Below are 26,150 nucleotides of genomic sequence, written 5' to 3' on the forward strand. Positions count from 1 at the left end.
AAATGTCAAGGGAATGTTGCTAGTCTTAAGTATTTAAACATGCAAAGCAAAATGGCGCCCTTTACTGGACATTGCAACCCTGTGTGTCTATATATTGCACTGCCGACCAAGACATTGAACAGTAATAAACGTGGTGATCTTATTTTATCACACTATCACGAGCAGATGGATATTAAATCGTTGTGCATTTCATTTACATCTTTTGTATGCAAGTAGCCTATTACTGGTTTTATGGCACAAGAATAAAAACTGCACAATCAATCAAGCCTGCGAGTTTTTGTTTCGACCGATATGTGCAAAACCAAACCAGAAATTATATTTAATAACTTTTTGGAGCGCACTAGCAGACTAATAATTCATATGAACCACATTTAACCGCATGATTAATTATGCAGGGATAGGTCTTTCAGCGGCCAAGGTAGAGATTGTTTGATATGTAAGTGTTGAATTGGGGTCATACCGGATTTAAAACAATCTAGTTTATTCCGTAGGTGGGAAATTTATAAGCACAAGGTTATTTATTTACATATTTCTCTGACCTTGACTGAAAAGGCATATATTTTACACAAAGAGCCCATTGTAACTCTATTTAAACTCTTGTACTTTTGGCATTTTTTTTACGTATAATATTGTAAAACCTCTGTCACAATCTGACTTAAGAGACGTTCTCTGTCATTACTGAACCTCAGTGAACTTTCGATCAGATATCAAAACAGTCACGTGATATGAAACTGTGTCGTTGGACGCCATCTTGGCTCAGTGCTCGCACTTATGGGTAGATAGCGTCGTCCTTCCTGTCAGATCCGTAATGACAGCAGTTTCCTGCATAGTGTTTACAGTTCGACCCTGTGCACTTCGAGAGTCATGAGCGCTGCTTCGCTGGTCCAGAGGTTAGCTGGTGTTTCTGGGGCTCTTGCAGTTGCTGCAGGTGCATATGGAGCGCACGGTAAGAATTCTCTCTGAATGATTGTTTTATTTGACTCGCAGATCTTGTATGACAAGTCAAGACGAGTCAAAATATTGAAAGTCAGCCTGGACACTGGACATGTCGTACGTGCCTGAGCGCATAGCCAATAAATATGGGAGGCATTTCCTCAAAGTTTAATCAAGCTGTCTAGCAACTTACTCTTTCTTGCATTTCTCTCTCTTGGTCAGGCTTCAGACACAGTGAAGCGAGTGATTACCAGAGAGAGGTGAGTATTCCGTTCATGTCTAATTATTGTCAAGTAAAATTGTGGACACTGTGGGGGTTTTGGAGTTATTGGGGTATAAGGACAAATTGTAAGAAGTTAAAACAGAGCTAATCTTGTGAATGTGATGCATTAGCCCATTCTCTGTTTATGTGTACTTTTTGTGTCATCAGTTGTTTGATACTGCAAACAAGTACCATATCTACCACAGTCTGGCTTTATTAGGAGCTGCTCGCTGCAGGAAACCTGCACTGGTAAACACATCTCTCATCGTCATTTTTAAACATTCATATGAAATTTCATACATTTTAGCCGTAAACTGAAACCACAGAATCCATTTGCAGTGATCGATCAACATGAGATGGATTAAATTGAATTAAGAACCAAAACTAAGCAGATTTTGTTTCAGAATTGCATGAAGCAGGTAATCAGAATGAGAATCACTTTTATATGCCAGTTCTTGATATCTGCCCAACATGCAACAGAAGACAGTTACCATGAACACAGAAACATCACAATATACCCATTATAATATGATATATACACATTACTAAACAATACAAATAATAAATATAAAATCAGTATGTTTGTGCTGGCCCCCCCATAAGTTGGCTTGAAATCAAATCAAATCACATTTATTGTCACTCAACCATATAAACAAGTGCAATTGTGTGTGAAATTCTTGGGTGCAGTTCCGATCAACATAGCAGTCGTGACAGTGATGAGACATATACCAGTTTACAATAAACATCAGATTTATACAACACAATTTAAAATCTAATATACACATAATTACACAAAACACAATATACAAATAATAACATACAATGTACATTATACAATACACACAATATAGATACACATTATTCAATAAAAATAGTGTATATATATATATATATATATATATATATATATATATAATATACAGTAGGTTGTATTGTACTGTATTGACAATCAGGCTGTCAATATAGTACAATACAATACAGTACAATACAAAATGGGACAAAAGGAACAGACCAGTTAAAATAACAGAAAGTAACACACTTTGTTTTTTTTTTTTTACTTTAGGCGGGCACACTCCTCCTCACTGGCATGGGCTGCTTCTGTGGTCCCCTGTACCACCAGGCCTTAACCAATGACCCCAGCTTCAGTAAGCTGGCACCGATCGGAGGCACACTACTCATTGTCGGCTGGGCTGCCATGGCCCTTTGAACTTAATCTCTATTTGGCTGACCCTGACCCTCTGGAGATGTTACGTTTTGTCACTTGAACAAGAAATGAATAGAGATGGGGTGGCTGAAAAAGAGAAGGGCTTATCTAAACCCTTCTCAGTCACATCTGGAAAGTGATGATTAGGCACTGGGACAGGGGTGTGGGTTTTCACAGTATTGTAAATGCAACACAAATTGTTTTTATTTACAAAATCAATTCATTTTCCACTGTCAGTGAAGGAAAAAAATAACTTCACAGCTCAAAATACAAGCTAATTTATTGACCAATAAATAAGCTTATATTTTGAGTTGTGTTTTATACATGGTTCCTTCATATATTTATGCAATAACCTCTTAATTTAGGGTGTGCGCTTAATTGTCTTCTCAAAAGAACACTTTCAGTCAGGCATTTACAGTAAATTTGGAAGTAAACTATAAACCTATGCTCATATTAAATAGTTTTCATTTGACATTTTATAATTTCTTTCTCGAAATGGGATTAGCCCATCATATCTTTACTGTTGATTGATGACTTTGGCGCAGGAGATGAACTGTAGCTAGAAGATTGATGATGGCACAAAAGCGAATTTCAAATTTTTTTATTTCTTTTTTTAGTGTTCATCCAAATCAAAGATTTCCCAAACAATATACACATTCAGACCCTAATGAAGGAATTAATCTGCTCTACTCCAGAGCCCAAGCCCACCTTTGTTATACTGTAAGGGAAACACAAGACTAAAAATTAAAAACTAATTAGAGGGTAATATAATACAAAGTAAATTGTTATTCATTTGCACTGAATAATTAAAAAATTGCAAATATAAAAAAGTTTGCAAGATTTACGTGCGGAAAACGTGTCATCACAGGTCTGTGAAAAGGGTCCATTATCGCATGCATCTTTATTTTGTCAGCATGGGGAGGAAAAACTTTTGAGAAGCTTTCCTTTGTGGCTTATTACTAAGAGTGATATGGTGTACTCTGTGTTGAGAGTGTGTGTATACATACTTTGTTGGAGAAAACAAATAAAGCTGTCTGAGACGTTGATTGCCAGTTTGACCTTCTGATATTGTGGTTTGTGGAGGAAACAGCTCTCTGAATAACTCTATTAGGTCAATGAAAAAATGTCTCAATAGCCTATGGGCTTTGATCCTGTAAGTATGACAGTGCAAAGCAGTTCATTACCCATGACCTCACTTTTAGCGCTTCCAGTGTCCAAACTTATCTTTATTCAAATAGAATGTGAAATTCAATGAGGTTCTAATAGCTGGGTTTGGGACCTTTGAAAATTGCTTTATAAATCCTCAGGTCAATTTGCAAAGGCAGCTTCATAAGCCAACTCTATTGAGGCAAGAGGCTTCTATTGATGCTGCATGTCCCAATAAAGTGATCACACCACTCGTAAAACCCTCATTAACTCAGGCTATTAGCAGAGGCGGGCAAATCAGGACAAGGCAATCAAACCACTTTAGTCCACTCTTTGCTGGAAGATGGAAGAATAAGACATTCATTGTGCTAGTAAGAAGAAACAGTAATGCTTATACTTGAAGGACTAAACAATATAAAGTCAGTTGTCTGATGTGCATGTTAATGAGGTATGATTTTAGACCCAGCTAAATGAGCTGGAAAGTGCTATAAGTCTTCAGATTCTGCAACTTTTAATTTGATGCCTTTTTTGAGAAGTTTTTCCTTGTTTCCTTTGTCTCCTCGCTGACATTTCAAAAGCGTTGGGAATTCAACCAGTCACTCATTACTGAAGTCAGATCAGGGTCTCTTCGTGAAAATCCATCAAGGCGTATCACGTTCTGCTTTATAAGGCCATGTTAAGTGTCTCCTCCCTGTCTCTGTCCGGATAGTATCTGCCAGTAAAAATCAATGTTTAAAGCACCCAGTACATTGCAGTGGCCATGTAATCATTCAGTCGTTAAATTCTCATTGTGCTTGAATGAACTCTCGGTGTTTCAGCCAACATCTAAGGGACAGCACTGTTGTCAAGAGACTTTTAACTTGATTTCTCTTCAGTTGGGTAAGTAACGGTCAGTGTGATTTCGGGGTGTTGAGGTAGATATTGTTAATTGTGACTCATGGGAGTTGAAGTCTCGTATCTATAGCCAACATGGCTTTCCTTCACTCCCCTGAAGACCAGCTGACATTTTGCATTTACCCTCACTTGTACTTTGGGCAGTGTTTGGCACCCAATTCATTGCTCAGTCTGAATTAGTGTGACTCAGGTTGTCAGTCATTGTGCGCAGAGAGGGGCTATTTTGCGAGAACTTGGAAAGAGATGATGTCTGAAGGTGTTGGAGGATTAGTTTTTTCCTCTTTGAATGAAATGTCCTCACACACTGATACGATTACCCAAACCCCTTTCATAGGTATTCTTTCTCTCCCGCTTCCTATTCGAGGAATCACTCATAACAGCACATCCCACAGAAGAGTGTTAATACAATTTCACTTCAACATATCAGTCTCCTTTCAGACCATCTGACAAATAAAAAAATCACCATCCTTTCAGATGTGCTGCTTCAAAAGCTGTCAAAAACATTCTTCAAAATTAAAATCTCATTTGAAACTGCTGTGTAGGTTTTTTCTTTTTTTCTTCTTCTTCTTTTGTGGCATTAAGCCCATCAGCTTTCCACCACCGTGGTCTAAGCTCGATGGAAACATGGCCACTGCATATCTGTGTGATAGACAAGTGGATTGTGTCCATACAAAAGCCTGACTAAAGAACCTGAATGCAGAAGACTTTCATATTAGAAATGAAGATATAATTACGTGCATATCAGGTGACAGGGTTCAGTTGTTAATTACAAGGTAAAGAACTGCTAGGAATAGTGCAGAGAAAATGATACCAAAGCAGTGAAAATTAAAGCGCCTTGCTGACTTTGGCCTCCTCCGTTCCTTTACAATTATCTGTGCTGTCAGCCTCAGATGCTGCTTCAAAGGGGCGGTATTTCAAGGTGACACCTCAGAAGAGGGGGTCGGAATGGGATGGGGAGAGCTGGCAAAGGGTTTTGAAAATCTTTTGATCACTTTTCACTCTGTGGAAAAAAGTGAGCAGAGGAGAGGAAGAGTTTAAAAGCTGTCAGGGGAGCGTTTGATTGAGTTCATGGTGTCACTCTATCTTTTAAAAGTGTGTGCAACTCACTCTCTTGAAACTGAGCAAGATCTGAAAATTAAGGGGGCTCAGGGCAAAAATGCACTTAAAATTTACAAAAAGGCCACTGAAATTCAAATTGTGGGGGCAAAAAATGCCCCAGTTTTTGTTTTGTAAATATAACATCTGATATAGTTCCTAATATTCTTTTCTAAGCCTAGTTATTAACATTATCAAATAAATTACGATTTGATGTTGATGTAATATGGGAGGAAATATATTCTCAGTCTAATTATTCAGACTGAGAACCTGTGTTAATTAGTTGACTAAAAATATTTAAATAAAAGAAGAAAAGTATAGTATTCAGATATGTTTAGAAAAAAAAAAGTCCTCATAAATGTAAAAAAAATAAATAAAATGAAAATCCCAGCAGGAAATTATCTCCACAGTTATGAAAAAGTTCATTTCTGACTTTCTGCCTCGTTATCGCACAGATTTCATTACTTGAATTTGACTTTAATTTACAGTATAAATAATCATATTTTTTTTTTTTTTGTTTAGCATGGAACTATTATATCAAATATCTCTACCTTTCTGATATCAGAGATGCAAACTACACACCTTTTGGCTAAAGTCACCTTTTTGAAGCCCAGTTTGTTTACATAACTAATTTACTTATTAAAATAACTTGAAAGGGGGACTTAAAAAAAAAAACATGTACTATGTAAAATAAGTTTTACATAGTAAAAAAAATACTATGACTTCACCCTTTTCACCTCTCATGCGTTTGCAACCCTGTGATGTGATAAGAAGCAATTTCTTAAATTACTCAATCTCTCCAAAATTACATATAATCGGTGCATAGAATTATTTTATTTATTTAAATTAATGGCCAATATTTGCCCTTTGCATCTGATTTTCAGGGGCTTTTTTTTTTTTTTTTTACCAAAACAACTTAAATTTCGGTGACATTTTTGTCCCATTCTATATCATTTTTGCCCCCGTTAATTTCTGACTCTGGCGAGTACATTATAATTAAATGTGAAACTCTGGGATTGGATGGATTTGAGTACCGTTAAAAGTACTACTATTCCCAAGATTCTCGGAGGAGGTTTGTGATTTCCGGGAAGTGTTGCATTTGGGAAAGTGCGCGCAGGGGAATCGAGCTGTTGGAAATGACGGGAGAAAATCCTGTTTCAGAAAAGAAATCAAAACAGACAACCCGGGTCTAAAGGCAGAGTGCGTTGAACTAGCGGACAACAGGGTGTGTGTAAAGTAAAGTAGAAATACCAGCGCTGATGTTTGAGGTCTGTAGCTGATTAGCACGTTAGCTCTCATATTTACTGATCCACACCTGCTAGTCAGCTAATTTGAGCTGCTTGATCTTCAAGTGTGGACACGCTCGTTTATCAACTGAAAATAAAAATAAACCCCATCTATCGCCCCCTCCCTCAACACATGTCATGGGGAATTTGTGATGATCTATATGACTTGGTTTTAGAGGTGTCGTGTTTATTATAATAAACGGTCTAGTGCTTGAGACATTAGCTGGCTAATTAGCGGCTTAATCTGCCCACTGACCTACATTCCGCTACAGCCGCTATGAATAACTAACGTTCGTTTAAGTATTTAGGTGTTATTAAAATTTAAAGGAATATTCCGGGTTCAATATAAATTAAGCTCAATCGACATCATTTGTAGCATAATGTTGATTACAACAAAAATTTATTTTGACTAGCTGCTGCTCCTCTTTCAAAAAAGGAAAGGGGGTGGGGGGTCTGGGTAGCTCAGCAAGCTGACTACCACCCCTGGAGTTGCGAGTTCGAATCCAGGGCTGCTGAGTGACTCCAGTCAGGCTTCATAAGCAACCAATTGGCCCGGTTGCTAGAGAGGGTAGAGTCACATGGGGTAACCTCCTCGTGGTCGATATAATGTGGTCCTTGCTCTCGGTGGGGCGCGTGGTGAGTTGTGCATGGATGCTGCGGAGAATAGTGTGAAGCCTCCACACGCGCTAGGTCTCCGCGGTAACGCGCTCAACAAGCCACGTAATAAGATGCGCGAATTGATTTTCTCAGACATGGAGGCAACTGAGATTCGACCTCCACCACCCAGATCGAGGCGAGTAACTACGCCACCATGAGGACCTAGAGTGCATTGGGAATTGGGCATGCCAAATTGGGGAGAAAAGGGGAGAAAATCCCGGAAAACAAAAGAAAAGGAGGGATGAGTCAAAATAAATTTGTGTGGTAATCAACATTATTCCACAAATGCTGTCGATTGAGCTTAATTTGTATTGAACCCGGAATATTTCTTTAACCTGAGTTTAAGTTGGGTAGTTTGCATGCCTTTACCAGCAGAGGGCCATTGGGAGTTTTACTTAATTTTTGAGAAATATGCTTAATTTGAAATGAAAGTAATCACCGACTTTCCATAATTAACAGGAATACAATCAAGACTCAGGACATTTTATCAGGGTGATTCTTTTTTTAACGATTTGGCCAAATTGTGATGTACTTTTTTTGTTTTTCAGGTAATGCTCAATGGAGACATTCATGAGTGCCGTGGCCACGCGTGCGCCGATGCCGGTGAAGCGGGTGTCCGAGGTGGACTTCCGCTCGGGCACGACGCTGGAGCAGCTGTCGGAGCAGGTGCAGCAGTTTGTGCAGCTGGAGCACGAGGAGTTTGGAGACCAGACCGCGCTCGAGGTGCATATGGCTAAAGACTTCATCTTCAACATGTTGGGTGAGAAATATCACAGTCCCACACATAACACAAATAGCGTGTTTGTGTGTATAAATGTATTATGTGTATGTATATATTTATAAATACATACATAATACAACTAAAATATTTGCATTTCTTTAAAATTATAAATTGTCATATTTATCTTAGTCATTTCTAATCTGATACTTAAATAGTTATGTTTAAACAAATTACATTTTACTTTGCAAAGCTAAATATCTTCAATATTCTTATTCCTGACTGGAATTTTGCAAACTGACAAAAATGCAATTTAGTTCATTTAATTGCATTGCCATTTTCTGTTCAGGCAAAATTGTAAGAAGTGTATGGACATGTAAATCAGTAATTATATTAAAAATGTTAACAATACTTTAAAACATTTAGAAAAAGTAATACCTACACTGTAAACTATAATAAATTGTCTACTCAATTGATTGAATAAACTCATTCCCTCAATTGAGTAATGGCATCTCCAAAATAATTAATTTTACTTGGTGTTCATATAGAATGAACTTAAGGTAACTAGGTGCATGTAGACTTATATTTGCTATGTAAATGTAGTTGTTTCAACTTAATAATTTTAATTGAATGCCCTTAAATTAAGGTCATACAATAACTCAGCTTAAAAAATGAATATGGCTGATTCTAGGTCAGTCATTAAATAAATGTAATTCTCCAAAGAAATGCATATACCTGTACTTCAGTTGCACATGCACAAGGTGAACTGAAATAGTTAACAGGGTCCAACTTGACCAAAGGGGACACAGATCACCCTAATTGTGACATCTCACAGAACAACTATTTGCAACAAAACAACATGAGTAATAATACAAAAGAGCTAAAACCTCTATGAATTCTTTAATAGCAACTGTTTAAATGCCCCCATATGTTCCCTTTGACCAAGGAAACATAATTGAATAATTCAAGAGCGAGGCGTTGTTGGTATTCCCCATAGACACAATTTTGTACTCAATAGTTTGAGTTATTAATACTTAAAATAATTCATTGAATTTAAAAAAGTTCTAGGAACTTATATATTTGATTAATTTCATTACATGGCATTTCAAGTAATGTTTAATTAAAAAAGAAATTTATAAGTGTAACAGAGTTTGTATTTTCACGGCAAATGGAGGAGTCAGGAGGCAGTGGAAACAGTCAGCGTGAGTCTTTTTTTACTTTTCAGCGTTGTTCACAAAACAAAAGGGCACTCAGTGGCCAAGTAATCACACACAAACGAATCAATAATTATTGTCGCACACACAGGAACAGTCTCTCTCTGGTCTCTCTTGTTTTGCAGACTGATGTGTCTGTCGGCCTTTTCAGGTCTCCCTGCGCCAATGATAATGACAGCCCAGGTGACGAGCCTTACTGCTCTCCCTCTCCTGCAGACAGATACACAACCACGCACCCATCCCCACATACCTCCACCACCTGACTCAGGCCGGGGCAACATCCGGCCTGCCAAATCCCCTCCATTTCTGGAGAGAAAGTCAGCCACAGCCATCTGCACCCCCGGTCTGTGGATCATCTAAAATTTAAACAGCTGAAGTGCCAGGTACCAACGGGTGATCCGCATGTTGGTATCTTTCATGTGGTGGAGTCATTGGAATAGGGCGTGATTTGAGCAGAGGGTGAAAGCCTGCCCCAGCAGGTAGTAGCAAGTGTGAGGACAGCCCACTTGATCGCAACACACTCCTTCTCGATGGTTCTGTACTTTGTCTCCCTCAAGGAGAGCTGGTGACTTATGAATAGTACTGGCCGTTCCTGAGAATGTTGTCTGTGGTCTAAGAATTTTGTCCATGAGATGCTGAAATGTGGCAGGGGCCCTGAACAAACTGAATGGAAAAGTCACAAATTGGTGTAAGCCGAACAGTGTGGAAAAAGCCTTTTTTTCTCAGGAGATTGGAGTTAAAATGATCTGCCAATAACCCTTTGTTAAATCCATTGTCGAATAAAATTGAGCTGCACCCAACCGATCGAGCAACTCGTCAATCTGAGGCATTGGGTACGCGTCAAATTTGGACACCACATTCACTTTGCGATAGTCTACACAGAACCGGATTGTCCCGTCACTCTTAGGTACCAGAACCACTGGGCTGGCCCAATCGCTGTGCGACTCTTCTGTTGCGCCCATCTCAAGCATTGCCTCCAGTTCTTCCTGAACAATGAGAAAACGTCTGCAAATTCCACTTGCAACTTAGCCACGTCTGTGAGCTGTGACGGCGAGAGGTTTTCTCCACACGGGACCGTGGTGAATGAATTTGGTTTGAGAGTCATTTCTGGCCCGAGCTCCGCCCTTTCTGGAACTACCATCTGCAAGGCCACAGGGTCCGCCTCCCACTACGATTTTAGGTGGTTGAGGTGGTAAATTTGACGTGCCCTGTCTGTTCGCCTAACCTCTTAATTGAGATCTCCGACTCTCCGTGTGACTTTAAAGTGCCCTTGCCACTTGGTGAGTAATTTAGAGCTTGAGGTGGGCAGTAATACAAGCACTTTATATCCTGGTGCAAATTCCCGTAGTCGAGTGCCCCTGACATAGATTCGGCTTTGACATTCCTCAGCTTGGAGCAAATTCTCCTGTGTTAATTGACCCAAAGTGTGGAGTTTTGCTCTAAGATCAAGAACGTACTGAATTTCATTCTAACTGTTTGAAGGTCCCTCCTCCTTAAGCTTCCCGCATCACATCAAGCATGCAGCGCGGCCGACGCCCATACAGCAGCTCAAATGGGGAAAACCTGTGGAACCACCCGCACTGCAAATAATGGGTTCGAGCCACTTATCCCAATTCCTAGGGAACTTACGAATCATATTTTTTAAGCTTTTATTAAATTGTTCCACCAACCCATCTGTTTGTGGGTGGTAAACACTGGTGTGAATTGATTTAATACCTAACTCTTGCAGTTCGCGTAATGTTCGTGACATAAATGTAGTGCCTTGATCAGTGAGGATTTCTTTTCCCCACTCGGGAGATTATTCTGAAGAGTGCCTCCGCAACACCACGTGCTGAGATGTTGCGCAAGGGCACTGCTTCCGGATATTGCGTTGCGAAGTCCACCAGAACTAATACAAAGCGATGCCCTCGTGCGGTCCGTTCTAATGGCCCAACGAGGTCCATGGCAATTCTTTTGAAGGGGACGACGATTAGCAGTAGAGGGCGCAATGGCGCTTTTGGGGTGGCTGGTGGATTCACCAACTGACATTCACGGCATGCCGCACACCACTTGCGAACGTCCCCGTGAATTCCCAGCCAAAAAAATGGGCCATTGTTCGGTTAAGCGTTTTCTCATCACCTAAATGGCCAGCCATTGCATTATGGTGAGCCGTCTGGAATAGGGTTTCCCGCCGGCTCTTTGGTACTAATAATCGGGTTGTATTTTCTTTTGTTTGAGTGTCCTGCGTCACTCAATACAACCAATCTTTAATAATTGAAAAATATGTGAGTGTGACGTCAGGCTGGAGCTGTTGACCATCGATGACTCTCACTTGGTCAAACGTGTTTGAGGGACTCGTCACGTGACTGATCTCGAGGAAAATCCCCCTGAGGGAAGGAACTCCCTCTCTTGAATCATCTTAACACGGAGCAGATGTAGACGGCCCTGGCACGCCTCCGGAGCCATAGCATCGCACGTCACACACCGAGACAACATTTTACAGGACCCATCCACACATATTTCCCTTATTAAATTCCTAAAATCAGGCAAATTCGTTCCCAAAATTAGTGGACGGGTGAGACAGGAATAAACTGCCACCTAAATAGTATCTCAGTGGTAATCACCGGATACCTGTGAATGTCCCCGTGCACACACCGCACACTCACCTGTTTATTTGTACCCAATGCCCCGCCTTGCATCAAGCATTGGTGGATAGAAGTTTGGGTATATCACGAATCCACCAAAGCTTGATTTGTATCCCCTTTTAAACTTACCAGTATCCGATATGTCCCTGCCCGATCGGGAGTGGCCTGCGGAGCGTCAGGGATCCGCATCAGCGTCCCCAGCTCGCTTACTGGACACCGATCCTGGCAGTGCCCGGCTTCCCCGAAGCTCACACAGACTGGCCGAGGCTTCCCTACAGTGCCTATGGGGGCGGTCTCGACAACCTGGGGGGGAGAGCAGAGGGAGACAGGGGAAGGGTGAGACACAGACAAGGGGAAGGGTTTGGGTGGGGTTCCTCCTGTCGGAACAGGGCGGGGGGGTTAGGAGAGAGAAGGAAAAGCCTCTGGTTCACTGCCTCCTGGAAACGCCACCATGTAGTCTTCTGCCAGCTGGACGCCCTCTTCCAGCGATGCCGGGCTGTGGCACTGGACCCACTCGGTCAGAGATGAACTGCTCCATTGTCACCAGGTCGACGATATCCATAGCGCCGTGGGTTCCCTTAGCCAACAGCCATCTTCGACAGGCATCCCAGAGCTGTTGCACAAAAGCAAACGGGCAGTCGTGCTTCCCAGACTTCAGGGTCCTGAAGTGCTGGCGGTTCTGCTCAGGACTACGGTCACCCGTTGCACGATCGCCTTCTTTAGGTCTCTGTAGTTGAGGAGACTGGCGGCAGGAAGTTGCTGGGCCACTAGTTGCGCTTTCCCCGGAGAGCAAAGGTAACAGGTGGGCCGCACATTGGTCGGGTGGCCAGCTCCACACCTCGGCCGTCTTTACAAACAAGTCGAGGTAGGCCTGGGAATCATTGCTTGGGCCCATCTTGATGAGGGTAACAGGGGTTGTGGGCTTTGGGGTAGCAGCTGCAGCCCCCTCTCTGGCGATCAGGCTCCGGAATGCATGCTGATCCTCCGCTTGGGCCTGGAGCAGGAGTTGGAAACGCTGTTCCTGCTCCAGGCATAAATCCATGAGGGCTTGATGTTTGTTCTGCCGGATGCTGGCGAGGGAGCTTGATTACTTCGCCCAGTGGTGAAGGGCCATGACGACGTTATCCTCCAAATCCCGGGTTTTGGCACCAGTGTAACAGAGTTCGTATTTTCAGGGCAAAAGGAGGAATCAGGTGGCAGCGGAAACAGTCAACGTGAGTCTTTTATTACTCTTCAGCGTCGTTCACAAAACTTAAACAAAAGGGCACTCAGTGGCCAAGTAATCACACACAAACGAGCCAATAATTCTTGTCACACACATAGGAACAGTCTCTCTGGTCCCTCTCTTTCAGCCAACTGATGCATCTGTCTGCCTTTTCAGGTCTCCCTCCACCATCACTATAATGAGAGACAGGTGTTAATGATAATGACAGCCTAGGTCACGAGCCTTACTGCTCTCCCTCTCCCGCAGACAGATACACGACCAATCCCCCATCCCCACAATAAGTAATAACAACATTAGGGTTTACAGAGATAGGTTTAAATATAAATCACATTGTTTTCTATTCAGTTACAGAAATGAATGGCTAAATAATTACACTTATGAGTAGTTCCTCTAAACCCTTAAAAATCACTAAAATCTCAGATATTTAATGTACAGTATATTTCATATTCATTGCACAGAGAAGTCTCTGATTCAGTGTGTGACCCAACTGAACCTGTTTGTCCAGCAGGTGTCTCTAGTTCTCCTTGGTTTTGTTCCTCAGCAGTACAAATCAGCCTTCCTCTCAATACCCTATTCTCATCACTTGCTGTCAACCCCCTCCCCCCACTCACTCACGCTCACATTTAATGCATGCTGTCTCCTTTTCCCTCTCCTCTTTTGTATGACATTAGTGAGGAAGAGGCAGATTTTACAGAACTGTGTTATTCTCTGATAACATCACCCCATTCACTTCACATAATCCTGTCAAATGCTGGTTTAGGTGACATTTTCTCTTTTTCCCTCTTTCTGTATTTTCTCTCACTCCCACAGCCTTTCCTCCTACATGGAAACTTTAAACCTCCAGCTTTTCTCTTTTTGTCTCATCTGTTGCATTCTTACCCATGAATCATGCAGAACTTCATTCATTTGTCCTTTATGTTTGGACTTCTGTTTACTAACATGGTTGGTTGGATGAATTTATCTTCTGTCATACTGACTTTTCAGTACTCTTCAGAAACTCTTCTGAGTTTCTCTTTTTGTCCACCTCCTGCTGCTTTCAGTTGTTACGTGTCCCCTTTTCTCTCTCTCTTCTTTAACCTCTTGATGTTCAGTTAAAAGCTTGCCGCTTGCCATCTCATACACTACAAATATACAGGCGTTTTCAAGGGAGCATCCATCACACACGTACTGAGAGTGACAGGCAGGCAGCTTTTTATTTTTATGCAAGTTAGGGTGCATTGCTTAGCATTGATTTAAATATTCAGCCCTATAATGTATCATTGAACAACTGATGATCCACTTTTGATGACCCTTGTCTCTACCTGCTCATCAAGTTTTACATGTTAAATCACCACTGAAGGCCAGAATTCATATAAAAATGCATAAGCCTTGACTTAAATTAATTCATTGAAATTTTTTCTTTGATTAATGTTTGTACCATTATTCCCCTTTTCCATACCTCCATGACCTGCAGACATTAACATACCATCTGCATGCCAGCCTTTAGACTCACTACAGTACTGCAGCTCTTTCCCTCCCAGCAGAGCTAATTAAACTGAAACAGTGTTATAGCTGGCAAAAATGAAAAGGACAAAAAGGATCATTATTATTGTTGAAAAACAATAAATATTTACCAGCTTCAATGTCATCCTGGAGTTAGGACCACAAGGGACTAGGTTTGGGTGGTTAGCATATTTCGGTTTGCCGCTGCTGGTAGATGCCGTACCTAGATGTGGATTCTCCAGGTATCTCCTTAGCTTGTTGTTCCTAGTCAGTTTCATCAGTCCTTCATCAGAGGACATCTGGTACATTCCTCATCGTCAAGGGTTTCTCTAGAATTTATTTTCCAACTTGATCATGAAAATGCATTTTATTTTTGTGTGGATATCAAAAAAAGAAAAATTAAAGAAAAAGAAAAAGTGAGATCTTATGCATTTTATATATTTTTTGCAGTATCAGTCCCTAATTTGGATGAAAATATAATCAAACACATTGCTCAAGTGGCATGCATGTTTTTTTTTAAAGAAATTGTAAGTAATTTCATTTTAATTTAGTAAGTAAAACACTCATGCAACCCTCATTCATTCAATGCAGCTTGTATGTGCATTTTAAATTGGGGATGCACGAGGGCTGGGTGATATGTCTTAAATTATATCTCGATATTTTTCATCCTATTTACGATTTCCAATATATCACTCAATAATTATGTATTTGCTCTGAAATGGCTGAAAAGTGTTTTTTTAAACCAGAGGAACCATCATTTCATTCAAATAGCCATTGTAGCCAAGAATATTCAATATTTTAAAGACATTAAATGAAAATCTATTAAAAAATTAGTTTTTCACTAAATAAACAAAAGGGAGAATGAAATTCAATCATTTTCATTGATATGTACTTTTATATTTATTTTTTTTATATACAATGATTCATAGTAGCTCAATAAAAAGCATTATTTACCATCATATGTTTTTACTAATACATTTTTTGTGAATGAACAAGGTGTGCAGAGCTACTTCACTGACATATTTTTGAAACCCAGTTGAACATTGCATAATACAAAATTATTACTGGGGTGCGTCAGGTTTACTATTATAGTATAATGCTGAATTATCATCATCATTCTGATTATTAAATTTGTGTTATAGACACAGACACTGAGGAAGGTTGTGAGGTCGAAACTTCTGTGTTCTCCTTTTCTGTGAGATACAAAATAAAATTTAAAGAAATTAAGAAAAGGGTGCAGATCAGTTTGTTTTTGAGACTTTTTAAGGTTTATGGATCTATGCACCCTGAGCTAGTAGAGCGCAGTTCCATTTTTTTTATTTGATTTGCGTCATACAAAAGTAATCTATTTCTGTCCTGTTTACTTCACCTTCACCTGGGGCTTCTATTTTGACACAGAAAGTGATGTCGAATTTGCTTCCACTTCACAAGGAGCTTTTATTTAGACACAGAAAAGGCAATGTGTGTTTGACAGGTTACAATGTTCAGCATTTCCTGAAATGCTGTAATCTCCTTTTCTGTTATCCTTTGCCACATTTGTAGATTTGTATAATATCTTGTAATGATTACTAATGTTTGGAATTGCTGCATTGCTTTGATTTCACAATGCTCGCAAACTCATCTGAGAGCGCTGCCATGCGTGTCACAGGTTCTGAATTGTACACAGATCATGTTTATCCGTCTTTAAATCACATCCTTTTGTGGATTTATAATCGCATATGACCAACTCGCCATTTTGATGTTATTTTGATTAATTGTGCTGCCCTAAAGGATTGTGAAATTAGTTTACTGATACGCTCTTTATGAAACTTAATGGCCAAATAAAAGCACATTAAAATCATTGCAATATTCACGATATTGGTAAATTGTGCATCATCAGCAAAATGTTCACGATTATATTGCTAATATGCAATATATCAGCCAGCCCTAGGATACATCAATACAAATTTTTTGTGCTGAACCTAGAGCTGATTATTTAGAACAACATCGGCCAATACTGATAGCTTGGTGGTTTTGCTTTCTATGCAGCATCGAAATAAATATATAAATATTTTGAAATAAATTTAAATAACTTCATTCTGTCTATGTCTTCCATGTTTTAGAGTAACTGGTCTCAGTTGTAAACAAAACACTGAAATAAAAAGCACATTATTAGCTCACATTAACTGAATTTTAAATTGCCTCTTGTCACGTTAAATTGGTAAGATTTCTTAATTTTTTTAAATGTTCTTAACTTACATTAACTGAATTCTGAATGAAGCATGTCTCTTTTTAGATGAAGAAGCCTCTACGTTAGCTTTACCGAGCTTGTCATATTCCTTGCTGTGTCAAGCTTTAACATGAGCAATCAAATTAGTTGTATTAAAAGTTTTAACAGTAGTTCCACCTCATGAAATTCTGTCAGTGCAAAGCTTACAAATTACAACTCTGCTTTCATTGTCACCCATTTCAAAGTAATCCCACACAAGATATTTTCTTTCAGAGTCAGCATGAGTCGTAGGTTAATTATCTAATGCATGTTTCCCTCTCCTTTTGACAGGAAATTATCGGCCCTGATTATCAGAAGTTTTTGAACAATCAGCCGATATCTGGTGTCGATACTTGCTTTTATCTGCCGATAGCGATGTTTGGCTAGTACATTAGTGCATCTCTAATGTAAATCATGACATTATAGTTCTGTTCTTAAGGTGGGAAAAGCAACAGAATAAACCAATTGCCTGCTAGAGGTGACTGAGTTCAAACTCTGATTGGGCTGTGTGTAACTGATGCATTGACAGCAATACATGCAGTATCTAAGAGCTCTAATGAATGACTAATGCTTGGCTAACCAGCTCCCCTTTGGCACCTATCATGGAGACTGACGTTTCTTCACACCTGTTTGAAAAGCATTGTTGTTCTGTTTTTGTCCTCAAGTACTCAGTCATGGTGACATTTGGTAGAATTATGAGTGGAAACCACCTGGTGCCGATGGCTTTGGCAGTTGGGGCTGATGAAGATTAATTTGCATTTAACAATCTGGTAATTAGTAGAGCTGTTGTTTCTTGTGTTGGACACATGATTTTAATGCCTCCGGCAAGAAAACAATTTCTCTCCCTATTTCTTCTGTGGAGGATCATCTTTAGAGAATAGGTCATTAAAGCACTATGAAGTAACAGATCCATGGGGCAGCCATATCAGTAACTGTTCTTTTGTTGAAAACATCCTTATAATTACAGTGGATTAAAATATGTTTAAATGTGTGTGCTAAATAATTCTAAAGATCTCCATGTTTACCAGTCTAAAAAAAGACTCTACATAAGATTATATCAGAAGCTTTAAAATGTGCAGCTAAAGCTTTTAAGAAGTTCAAAGTGAGAGCACTGGCTTGAATTACTAAACTGAAATGGATGAGGCTATTCATTTACATCTTTACAGATCAATCAGTACAGTATATTCCACGAGAAAAAAATAAATTAAATTACCCAAATTATCCTGTTAAAAAGTTCTCACACCCTTGGTTCTTAATATTGTTTGCTGCCTCCTCATGCATTAATTAATGTGTAACCAACCCCAGTTGTGAACGGATTTCATGTTTAAATACATGAATCACAATGTCTGTCTGTCAGTCCATCCATCTAACCATCCATTCTCCTTCCCTCACTCCTTCTTTTTGTTGCAATGTAAGACTGTGGCTTTGGAGTCTCATGCTCATAATTGCCCAATGTTTTTTGGTGAAAGTTCCATGCTATATTTAACCGTGTGATGAATCCCTTTCAACTTGACTAGGCAATTCTTCCAGAAGTTTGTAAATAATGACATGCATATTAAAAAAAGAGTGTCTGAGTTCATTATAATTTGTTTGCCTCTTATGTTTGTATGGAAGGATGCATGACACCCTTGGCATCTTCCTAGTTTGCTGGTCGTATTGACAATGACAGAAATGACAAACAATGAGGAATTTATTACAGGTTAAAGTAAAATTGTCTTCCAACCAACTGACCTTTTCTTTGGTATTTTGAGCTAAATTAATTCTGTCACTCTGTTTTTTTCCCTTTCTCCTTCCCCTCCTTTGTCTACCTACTCATCCTTTTGTCTTTTTTTTAAACACAAGCGATGAGCAGTTGCATGTGCATGTGTTTCTGTGTAGTTTCTTGTAATTTTATGTTCACACTGGCCATAGTAAATTTGTTCTCAAACTTTGAAGGGTCACAAAGTTTCGAGGGATCAGAGGCTTTTCCATATGGATAATGCTTATACATCTAACACATTTACCATATCCAGTGTTGGGTGTAATGCATTACTAAGTAATTAATTACTGTAATTACTTTTTCATTGAAAAAAGTAAAGTAAGGGATTACTCTTAATTTTTCAGTAATTTACAGTTACTTCTGATGTAATTGTGTTAAATACTCTATATGACTATAGAACAATTCTATATAAAACAATAGTGAATTTAAAATATAAATGTAATGTCTAATGTTAAAATGTATGTTTTCTAATTTAATGCAGCCCCCTTAAATTATTTGGCCAGTTCATTAATAATTTATTAGATTTTATATGATTTATTTGAAAGAATTAAAAGAACAATTTCATGTCTATCCTTGTATTTTTCATCTGGTCGAGGTTGATAAGGGTTTTAGATTGTAATTAGTAATAAGTAATGCAATTACTTTTCAGACAGAGTAATTAGTACAGTAGTCTAATTACACTGTAGATGTAATTAGTAGTTAGTAATTACTTTTTTAGAGTAACTTACCCAACACTGACCATATCACATAGCAGTCTGTCTTAAATGTTCACATTAATTAAAATAACACAGTAAAAGAGTTAAAATGATGTTGCTAGATGCAACTTAGCAATGAATGTGCAAAGATATATACTTCGTCTCACATTCCCATTGCTTTCCACTTAGAAAGTCTATATACAATAATAGGAGTCTTTGCATGCTGTAATTTTGTATTGCTAACCATGACATTACCTTGCTGAATATTTCACAATCCAATTCCCCTGTGATTTTGACCCATTTCTACTTCATCTTGCTTTACAGGCCTGGTGCAAAAGGTAGACAAGCGGCTACCAGTTGCTAATGAGTACCTGCTGTTATCAGGTGGGGCCAGGGAAGGTGTTCTTGACCTTAATCCAGAGGATCTAGGTGACTATGCAAAAGGTGTTGACTTTGATTTGGACTTCACTCTCTTGGTGCCTGCTCTTAAGCTGCATGACCGCAATCAGCCTGTAACACTGGACATGCGGCATTCTCCACCATGCCATTCATGGTTGAGTCTGCGCCTCTGCGACCCCACAATGCTATCACAGTGGCGTATCTGCTGTCAAGACGAGAAGAAGAGGGAGAAAAAAGACAAGGAGGATGAGGAGGAAGAAATTGGAGCAGTGCAAGGCTCAATCCCATCCTTGCGGTCTCCCCAATCATTAGATGGATGCTACTTCTCTCCTTTGCTGGTGACTGATTGGTTCTGGAGTGTAGTTAGGATGGCGGTGGAAGAATTGCGTCAGAATCCTCAAAGAGGGATCCCTGTTCCTGATCGTGTGGAGCGGAATGGTCCACTAACTACACTAATTCTCACTGCAGGAACTAGTCGAATCCTCTATGACTTGCTTCCAGTAGTTTCATTTCGTGGCTGGCCAGCGGTTGCACAGGGCTGGCTCACAACAAACCATTTCTGGGATGGTAAAATAACAGAGGAAGAGGCCATAAGTGGGTTTTACTTGCTTCCTTGCTGTTCGCCAGCTGCTAGCCCTTCTACCAGAACTGACCGTGAGTGGAGACTAGCCTTCTCCCGCAGTGAGGTTCAGCTGAAGAAATGTGTGGCCTACCCAATGGCACAGGCCTTCCAAGCAGCTAAAGCTGTACTGTCAAGACTGTTGGTTCGTCCTCGCACTGGCCTTAGCCTCTACCACCTACGTACCTTGATGTTCTGGGCATGTGATCGCTTACCTACTACCTATCTTAGCTGTCCAGACCACGAGACACCTGCCCGGCTGTTCCTTGGTCTTCTTGATGACTTGGCACACTGCATTCTGGGCAAAAACTGTCCCAATTATTTCCTTCCTCAGTGCAACATGCTAGAACACCTCACAGACAGTGCCGCACTATTAGTTGCACGGAAACTTGCACATTTACGCTCCGATCCTGCTGAGCACTTAAGAGCAGCATTAGAGCAGGCACGACAGGCATGTCAGCTCAAACGTGAAGCGGTAGGAGCTGTAAGCAATGGGCATGGGTTTTCAGCGCCTAGGCATGGATGTGGTGCAGGATCGCCACAAGATGACCGCTTAGCACAGCAACTTCAACAGCTTGTGACGGAAAATCCTGGCAAATCTATTTCAGTCTTCCTCAACCCAGATGACGTTACACGCCCCCATTTTCGGATTGATGACAAGTTCTACTAAGCGGACTAAGTTTTAAGGATCATACACTGCCCAGGGCACAGCAAACCTATACAACAGAGATTATAGTAAGAGGACATAGTTCTTTCACTGTGCAACTTTATTGAACCAAATCATAAACCAATCCCATGTTCTTCACTGAGTTTTATTTATTTTTTTGCCTTTTTTCCCCACAGTCAAACAATCAACAAGACTGACTACAATCAAAAGCACCTGTTTGATGTTTCAATGAGGGATTGTAAAGAGGGTTTTACTTGTATCATCTCTGCGATGCCGAATACATTAAGCTCTATAGAGCAAAGTGTCATCATTGCCCCTGGCTCAATGTTCAAACAATTTCAACTATGACCCTGTTGCCGCTGACCTTCCAAAGAGTCAGCTAATGATTACCATGGAATTCAGATGATGCATCATTACATTGATGGTGCCAATGCTAAATTCAAAAGATGTTTTCTGCAGCGTGTTTAATCAGAAGGTCAAAGCGGCACTTGCTACTGACATTAAGAGGTGCATTGACAGCCTGATGTAAGTCATGTGGAAGTCCCTTAAGAGTTGCACTTACCAAAAGGTGTAACATATTTCAGGGACTAGAAGAGATCGGATGGATTTTCTATACTATTATGCAACTCATAAAATCTTAAAAAGGTGATTCAAGGGCATCTTACAGACATCTCCCATTGATGGACTCCTCCAATGGTGATATTCTACAGGGTTTTAAGAGGGTTGTTGCCCCGAAGTTCAGTACTACTGAAAATAGAGACTACATATTTTCTGCTGTATTCCTTGACAAGGCCTGAGGGCAATTGAACAGGAAAAAGACAAGACCAAGGTGCGCTCTGATGAAATAGAATGTAATTTGTTTTTTATTTTTTTTATTTTTTTTTTTTTATTTTTTTTATTTTTTATTTTTTTTTTTTTTTAAAGAGAGGTTTTGGGACTATTGATTATATAATCTCTCTTTAGTCTGTCAGTTATCCTGCTTGCTCCCTTTCTCAGGTACTATTTTCCATTCTTTTGACTGGCAAGTTGGAGGTGTTTTACAGAAAATAAAAGCAGAAAGAGAGAATAAAGATACAAGGAATATCTGTCAAACTCAGGACCCATACTTTATTTGTAAGAAGCTGCTGTACAGCCTGTAGAAATAATCTTTTTAAAACAGTAAATGTTCCAAGCTTTTTTGTTTACTTAATTAGATATCTAGGTTAGAGTGTGCCAATGAGGACGTATATGATTCCAGAGACTATTTTGGATACTGATTGGTTGAGCTGATGACAGTGATTGAAACTGATTGGGTATCAAGCTTGATTCCTGATTGTATTCTAATCTGCATATAAACAGATTTGGGCAAGAGTATGTGTTAGTGTTGTTTTAAGGGCTTTTGTGATTCTAAGGATCATTTGTGTGCAGGTTTTGTGTGTATGTCAGCAAAAACCTGTCTGAAAGTTGAGTCAGAATATTCAGTGAATGGGATTTTGTGGTGATAGATATTCTCTGTTTGAAATGCTAATTTCAATAAGCTTTCGAAATAGTGGTTTCATTTTCAGTTTATGTGAACTGTAATAATAAGTGAGATATTTTGAGGTGGAAACTGAAGTTTAGAGAAAGGAAGTAAGATAAGTATGGAAGGAGTGTCTAAGTTTCCTATCTTGCTCCCTCAGATTTGCTATGGTAGCTGTGAGAGGGAGAGATGAATAGAGAGAGTCAAACACAACATCCACTGGATAGACTAGACCAAACCAATGGAGCTCCTGCAGACAGCTGCTCTCCCTCGCTCACTTCCTGCTTCTGTCTCCTTCCCAATTCCTTCCCACTTCACTGGCCTCCATCGCTGACTGTTCTTTATCCATTTCTTCCTTTTGGAGCATGTTAAAGGATTAAAGAACAATGTTACATATGTATTCAGCATAAATCGCATAAGCACCCTGTGGAAGATGGCAGAAAATTCATGTATGCTGCTGACATGGCTGCTGCGCAGATGCAGAGCAATCAGTAACAAGAGAATGATGAGCAATAGGCTAAAATGACTTTTTCTAGTAGGTTCCTACTCCCATATTGCTGAATTTGAGGTGCACTTATGCGAATTAGGAGATGGCACTACTGACAACAGTTTTGTGAAGACTTTTAGTACTATACATGGTACTATACATAGTGTGTTTTGGTAGTTCCACTCTGTGCTGTAAGCCAAGAAAAAGAGATCAAAGGACTTGATTTGTTTGATTTAATTAAATCTGATATGAAAGGAAATGGAATGGATCTATCTCTACTTTATATTGTCAGGGTTTGAAACTGTATACCTTAAAATACCTATTTCGTGAGTTTAAATATTGTAAAATGCTTGAATCAATATTCATAAATGTGTTTTTCTGCATATATTATGACCATTGTTTAGCACAATGCCTGATATCAAATGAACAGTGGTACTATGCAATTTCATAGTTTATCAAAATCATCTCTGTAAATTAGATATTAAGGCCCAAAATGTCTCTGATCATTACCAAGAACATTTCATGAAGATGATTTCAATGGGAAAAGTCAATGCTTGTACATCAGGGTCAAATTTTTAATGAGGCTGATGTGGTCCCAGTGTTTCTTTATTTGGCAGCATAGTCCCTCAGGTTGTGCTGATATGTACAGTTGTGCTCAAAAGTTTGCATACCCTGGCAGAAATTGTGAAATCTTGGCATTGATTTTGAAAATATGACTGATCATGCAAAAAGACTGTCTTTTATTTAAGGATAGTGATCATATGAAGCCATTTATTATCACATAGTTGTTTGACTCCTTTTAAAATCATAATGATAACAGAAATCACCCAAATGGCCCTGATCAAAAGTTTACATACCCTTGAATGTTTGGCCTTGTTACAGACACACAAGGTGACACACACAGGTTTAAATGGCAATTAACTGTTAATTTCCCACACCTGTGGCTTTTTAAATTGCAATTAGTGTCTGTGTATAAATAGTCAATGAGTTTGTTAGCTCTCACGTGGATGCACTGAGCAGGCTAGATACTGAGCCATGGGGAGCAGAAAAGAACTGTCAAAAGACCTGTGTAACAAGGTAATGGAACTTTATAAAGATGGAAAAGGATATAAAAAGATATCCAAAGCCTTGAAAATGCCAGTCAGTACTGTTCAATCACTTATTAAGAAGTGGAAAATTCAGGGATCTCTTGATACTTAGCCAAGGTCAGGTAGACCAAGAAAGATTTCAGCCACAACTGCCAGAAGAATTGTTCGGGATACAAAGAAAAACCCACAGGTAACCTCAGGAGAAATACAGGCTGCTCTGGAAAAAGACGGTGTGGTTGTTTCAAGGAGCACAATACGACGATACTTGAACAAAAATGAGCTGCATGGTCGAGTTGCCAGAAAGAAGCCTTTACTGCACCAATGCCATAAAAAAGCCCGGTTACAATATGCCCAACAAGACCTTGACACGCCTCACAGCTTCTGGCACAATGTAATTTGGATTGATGAGACCAAAATAGAGCTTTATGGTCACAACCATAAGCACTATGTTAGGAGAGGGGTCAACAAGGCCTATAGTGAAAAGAATACCATCCCCACTGTGCAGCATGGTGGTGGCTCACTGATGTTTTGGGGGTGTGTGAGCTCTAAAGGCACGGGGAATCTTGTGAAAATTGATGGCAAGATGAATGCAGCATGCTATCAGAAAATAATGGCAGACAATTTGCATTCTTCTGCATGAAAGCTGCGCATGGGATGCTCTTGGACTTTCCAGCAAGACAATGACCCTAAGCACAAGGCCAAGTTGACCCTCTAGTGGTTACAGTAGAAAAAGGTGAGGTTCTGGAGTGGCCATCACAGTCTCCTGACCTTAATATCATCGAGCCACTCTGGGGAGATCTCAAACGTGCAGTTCATGCAAGACGACCAAAGACTTTGCATGACCTGGAGGCATTTTGCCAAGACGAATGGGCAGCTATACCACCTGCAAGAATTTGGGGCCTCATAGACAACTATTACAAAAGACTACACGCTGTCATTGATGCTAAAGGGGGCAATACACAGTATTAAGAACTAAGGGTATGCAGACTTTTGAACAGGGGTCATTTAATTTTTTTCTTTGTTGCCATGTTTTGTTTTATGATTGTGCCATTCTGTTATAACCTACAGTTGAATATGAATCCCATAAGAAATAAAAGAAATGTTTTTTGCCTGCTCATTCATGTTTTCTTTAAAAAATGGTACGTATTACCAATTCTCCAAGGGTATGCAAACTTTTGAGCACAACTGTTTTTTTTTTTTTTTGTTTGTTTTTTTTTGCCAGCTTAAAAGTAAACAAATTGAATGTAGACAATGTAGACCTCTCAAATTAATCAAGCCATCATCTCAGATACCCTGAATGGTTACAGAATAATGTGTATGTAAATGCTACCAAATATGTCATCACTCTTATGAGCGGAATGTCTTCTTTTGTTGCAAACATGAAATAAAAATTACATCTTTGAGGATTTGTATTGTTTGATAGCTGTAAATGTTGCTCATGCCTTGGTGTTTCACTGCATGAGCAAAAGCAATCACTGTAAAAGTTACTCCTGTACTCTAAAGCCCAAGTTAAGTGCAGTCCTTAGTCTTTAAAAGAAAAGTTCACCTAAAAATGAAAATTCAGTCATAATTGATTTACCCTCAAGCCGTTCTTAACCCGTATGACTTATGCGGAGCACAAAAGATGTTTAATGAAGATAGCCCTCTTGTCTTTTAAATACAATTGCAGTGGATTGTGTCTTTAAATCATATTAAAGGACCAAAAGTATCATAAAAGTAGTCCATATGAATTAAAAATTAGTCATGTATCATATTTAATTTTTTTCTGAAGGCATACAATATGTTTTAGTGTGAAACAATCCGAAATGTAATTAAAAAGTTACGTTTCAATAAAGACTATAGTTTTCACACTAATGTGTGCCTCTGTGCACAATCTTCTCTCATGGTGCTCATGAAGAGTCAAGATTTTCACTGAAAAAATTACTTAAATTACAGGTTTTTTCTCACCAA

The 26,150-nt window shown here is 39.4% G+C and overlaps 1 protein-coding gene across 1 annotated transcript; it reads left to right on the forward strand.

Annotated features, from left to right (window-relative positions):
* Window positions 1-753: 753 nt before the first annotated feature.
* Window positions 754-25,601, forward strand: LOC127439650 (nucleotidyltransferase MB21D2-like). The gene is made up of 8 exons (XM_051695888.1): window positions 754-946; window positions 1,156-1,193; window positions 1,364-1,444; window positions 2,259-2,399; window positions 8,030-8,237; window positions 19,767-21,195; window positions 21,304-21,956; window positions 22,786-25,601. Exons 1-6 carry the CDS (start codon window positions 865-867, stop codon window positions 21,128-21,130), a joined length of 1,914 nt encoding a protein of 637 aa, XP_051551848.1. The 5' UTR covers window positions 754-864; the 3' UTR covers window positions 21,131-21,195; window positions 21,304-21,956; window positions 22,786-25,601.
* The last annotated feature ends 549 nt before the right edge of the window (window positions 25,602-26,150 follow it).

Source organism: Myxocyprinus asiaticus, chromosome 1 (genome assembly GCF_019703515.2).
Source record: "Myxocyprinus asiaticus isolate MX2 ecotype Aquarium Trade chromosome 1, UBuf_Myxa_2, whole genome shotgun sequence".
Classification (NCBI taxonomy): domain Eukaryota; kingdom Metazoa; phylum Chordata; class Actinopteri; order Cypriniformes; family Catostomidae; genus Myxocyprinus; species Myxocyprinus asiaticus.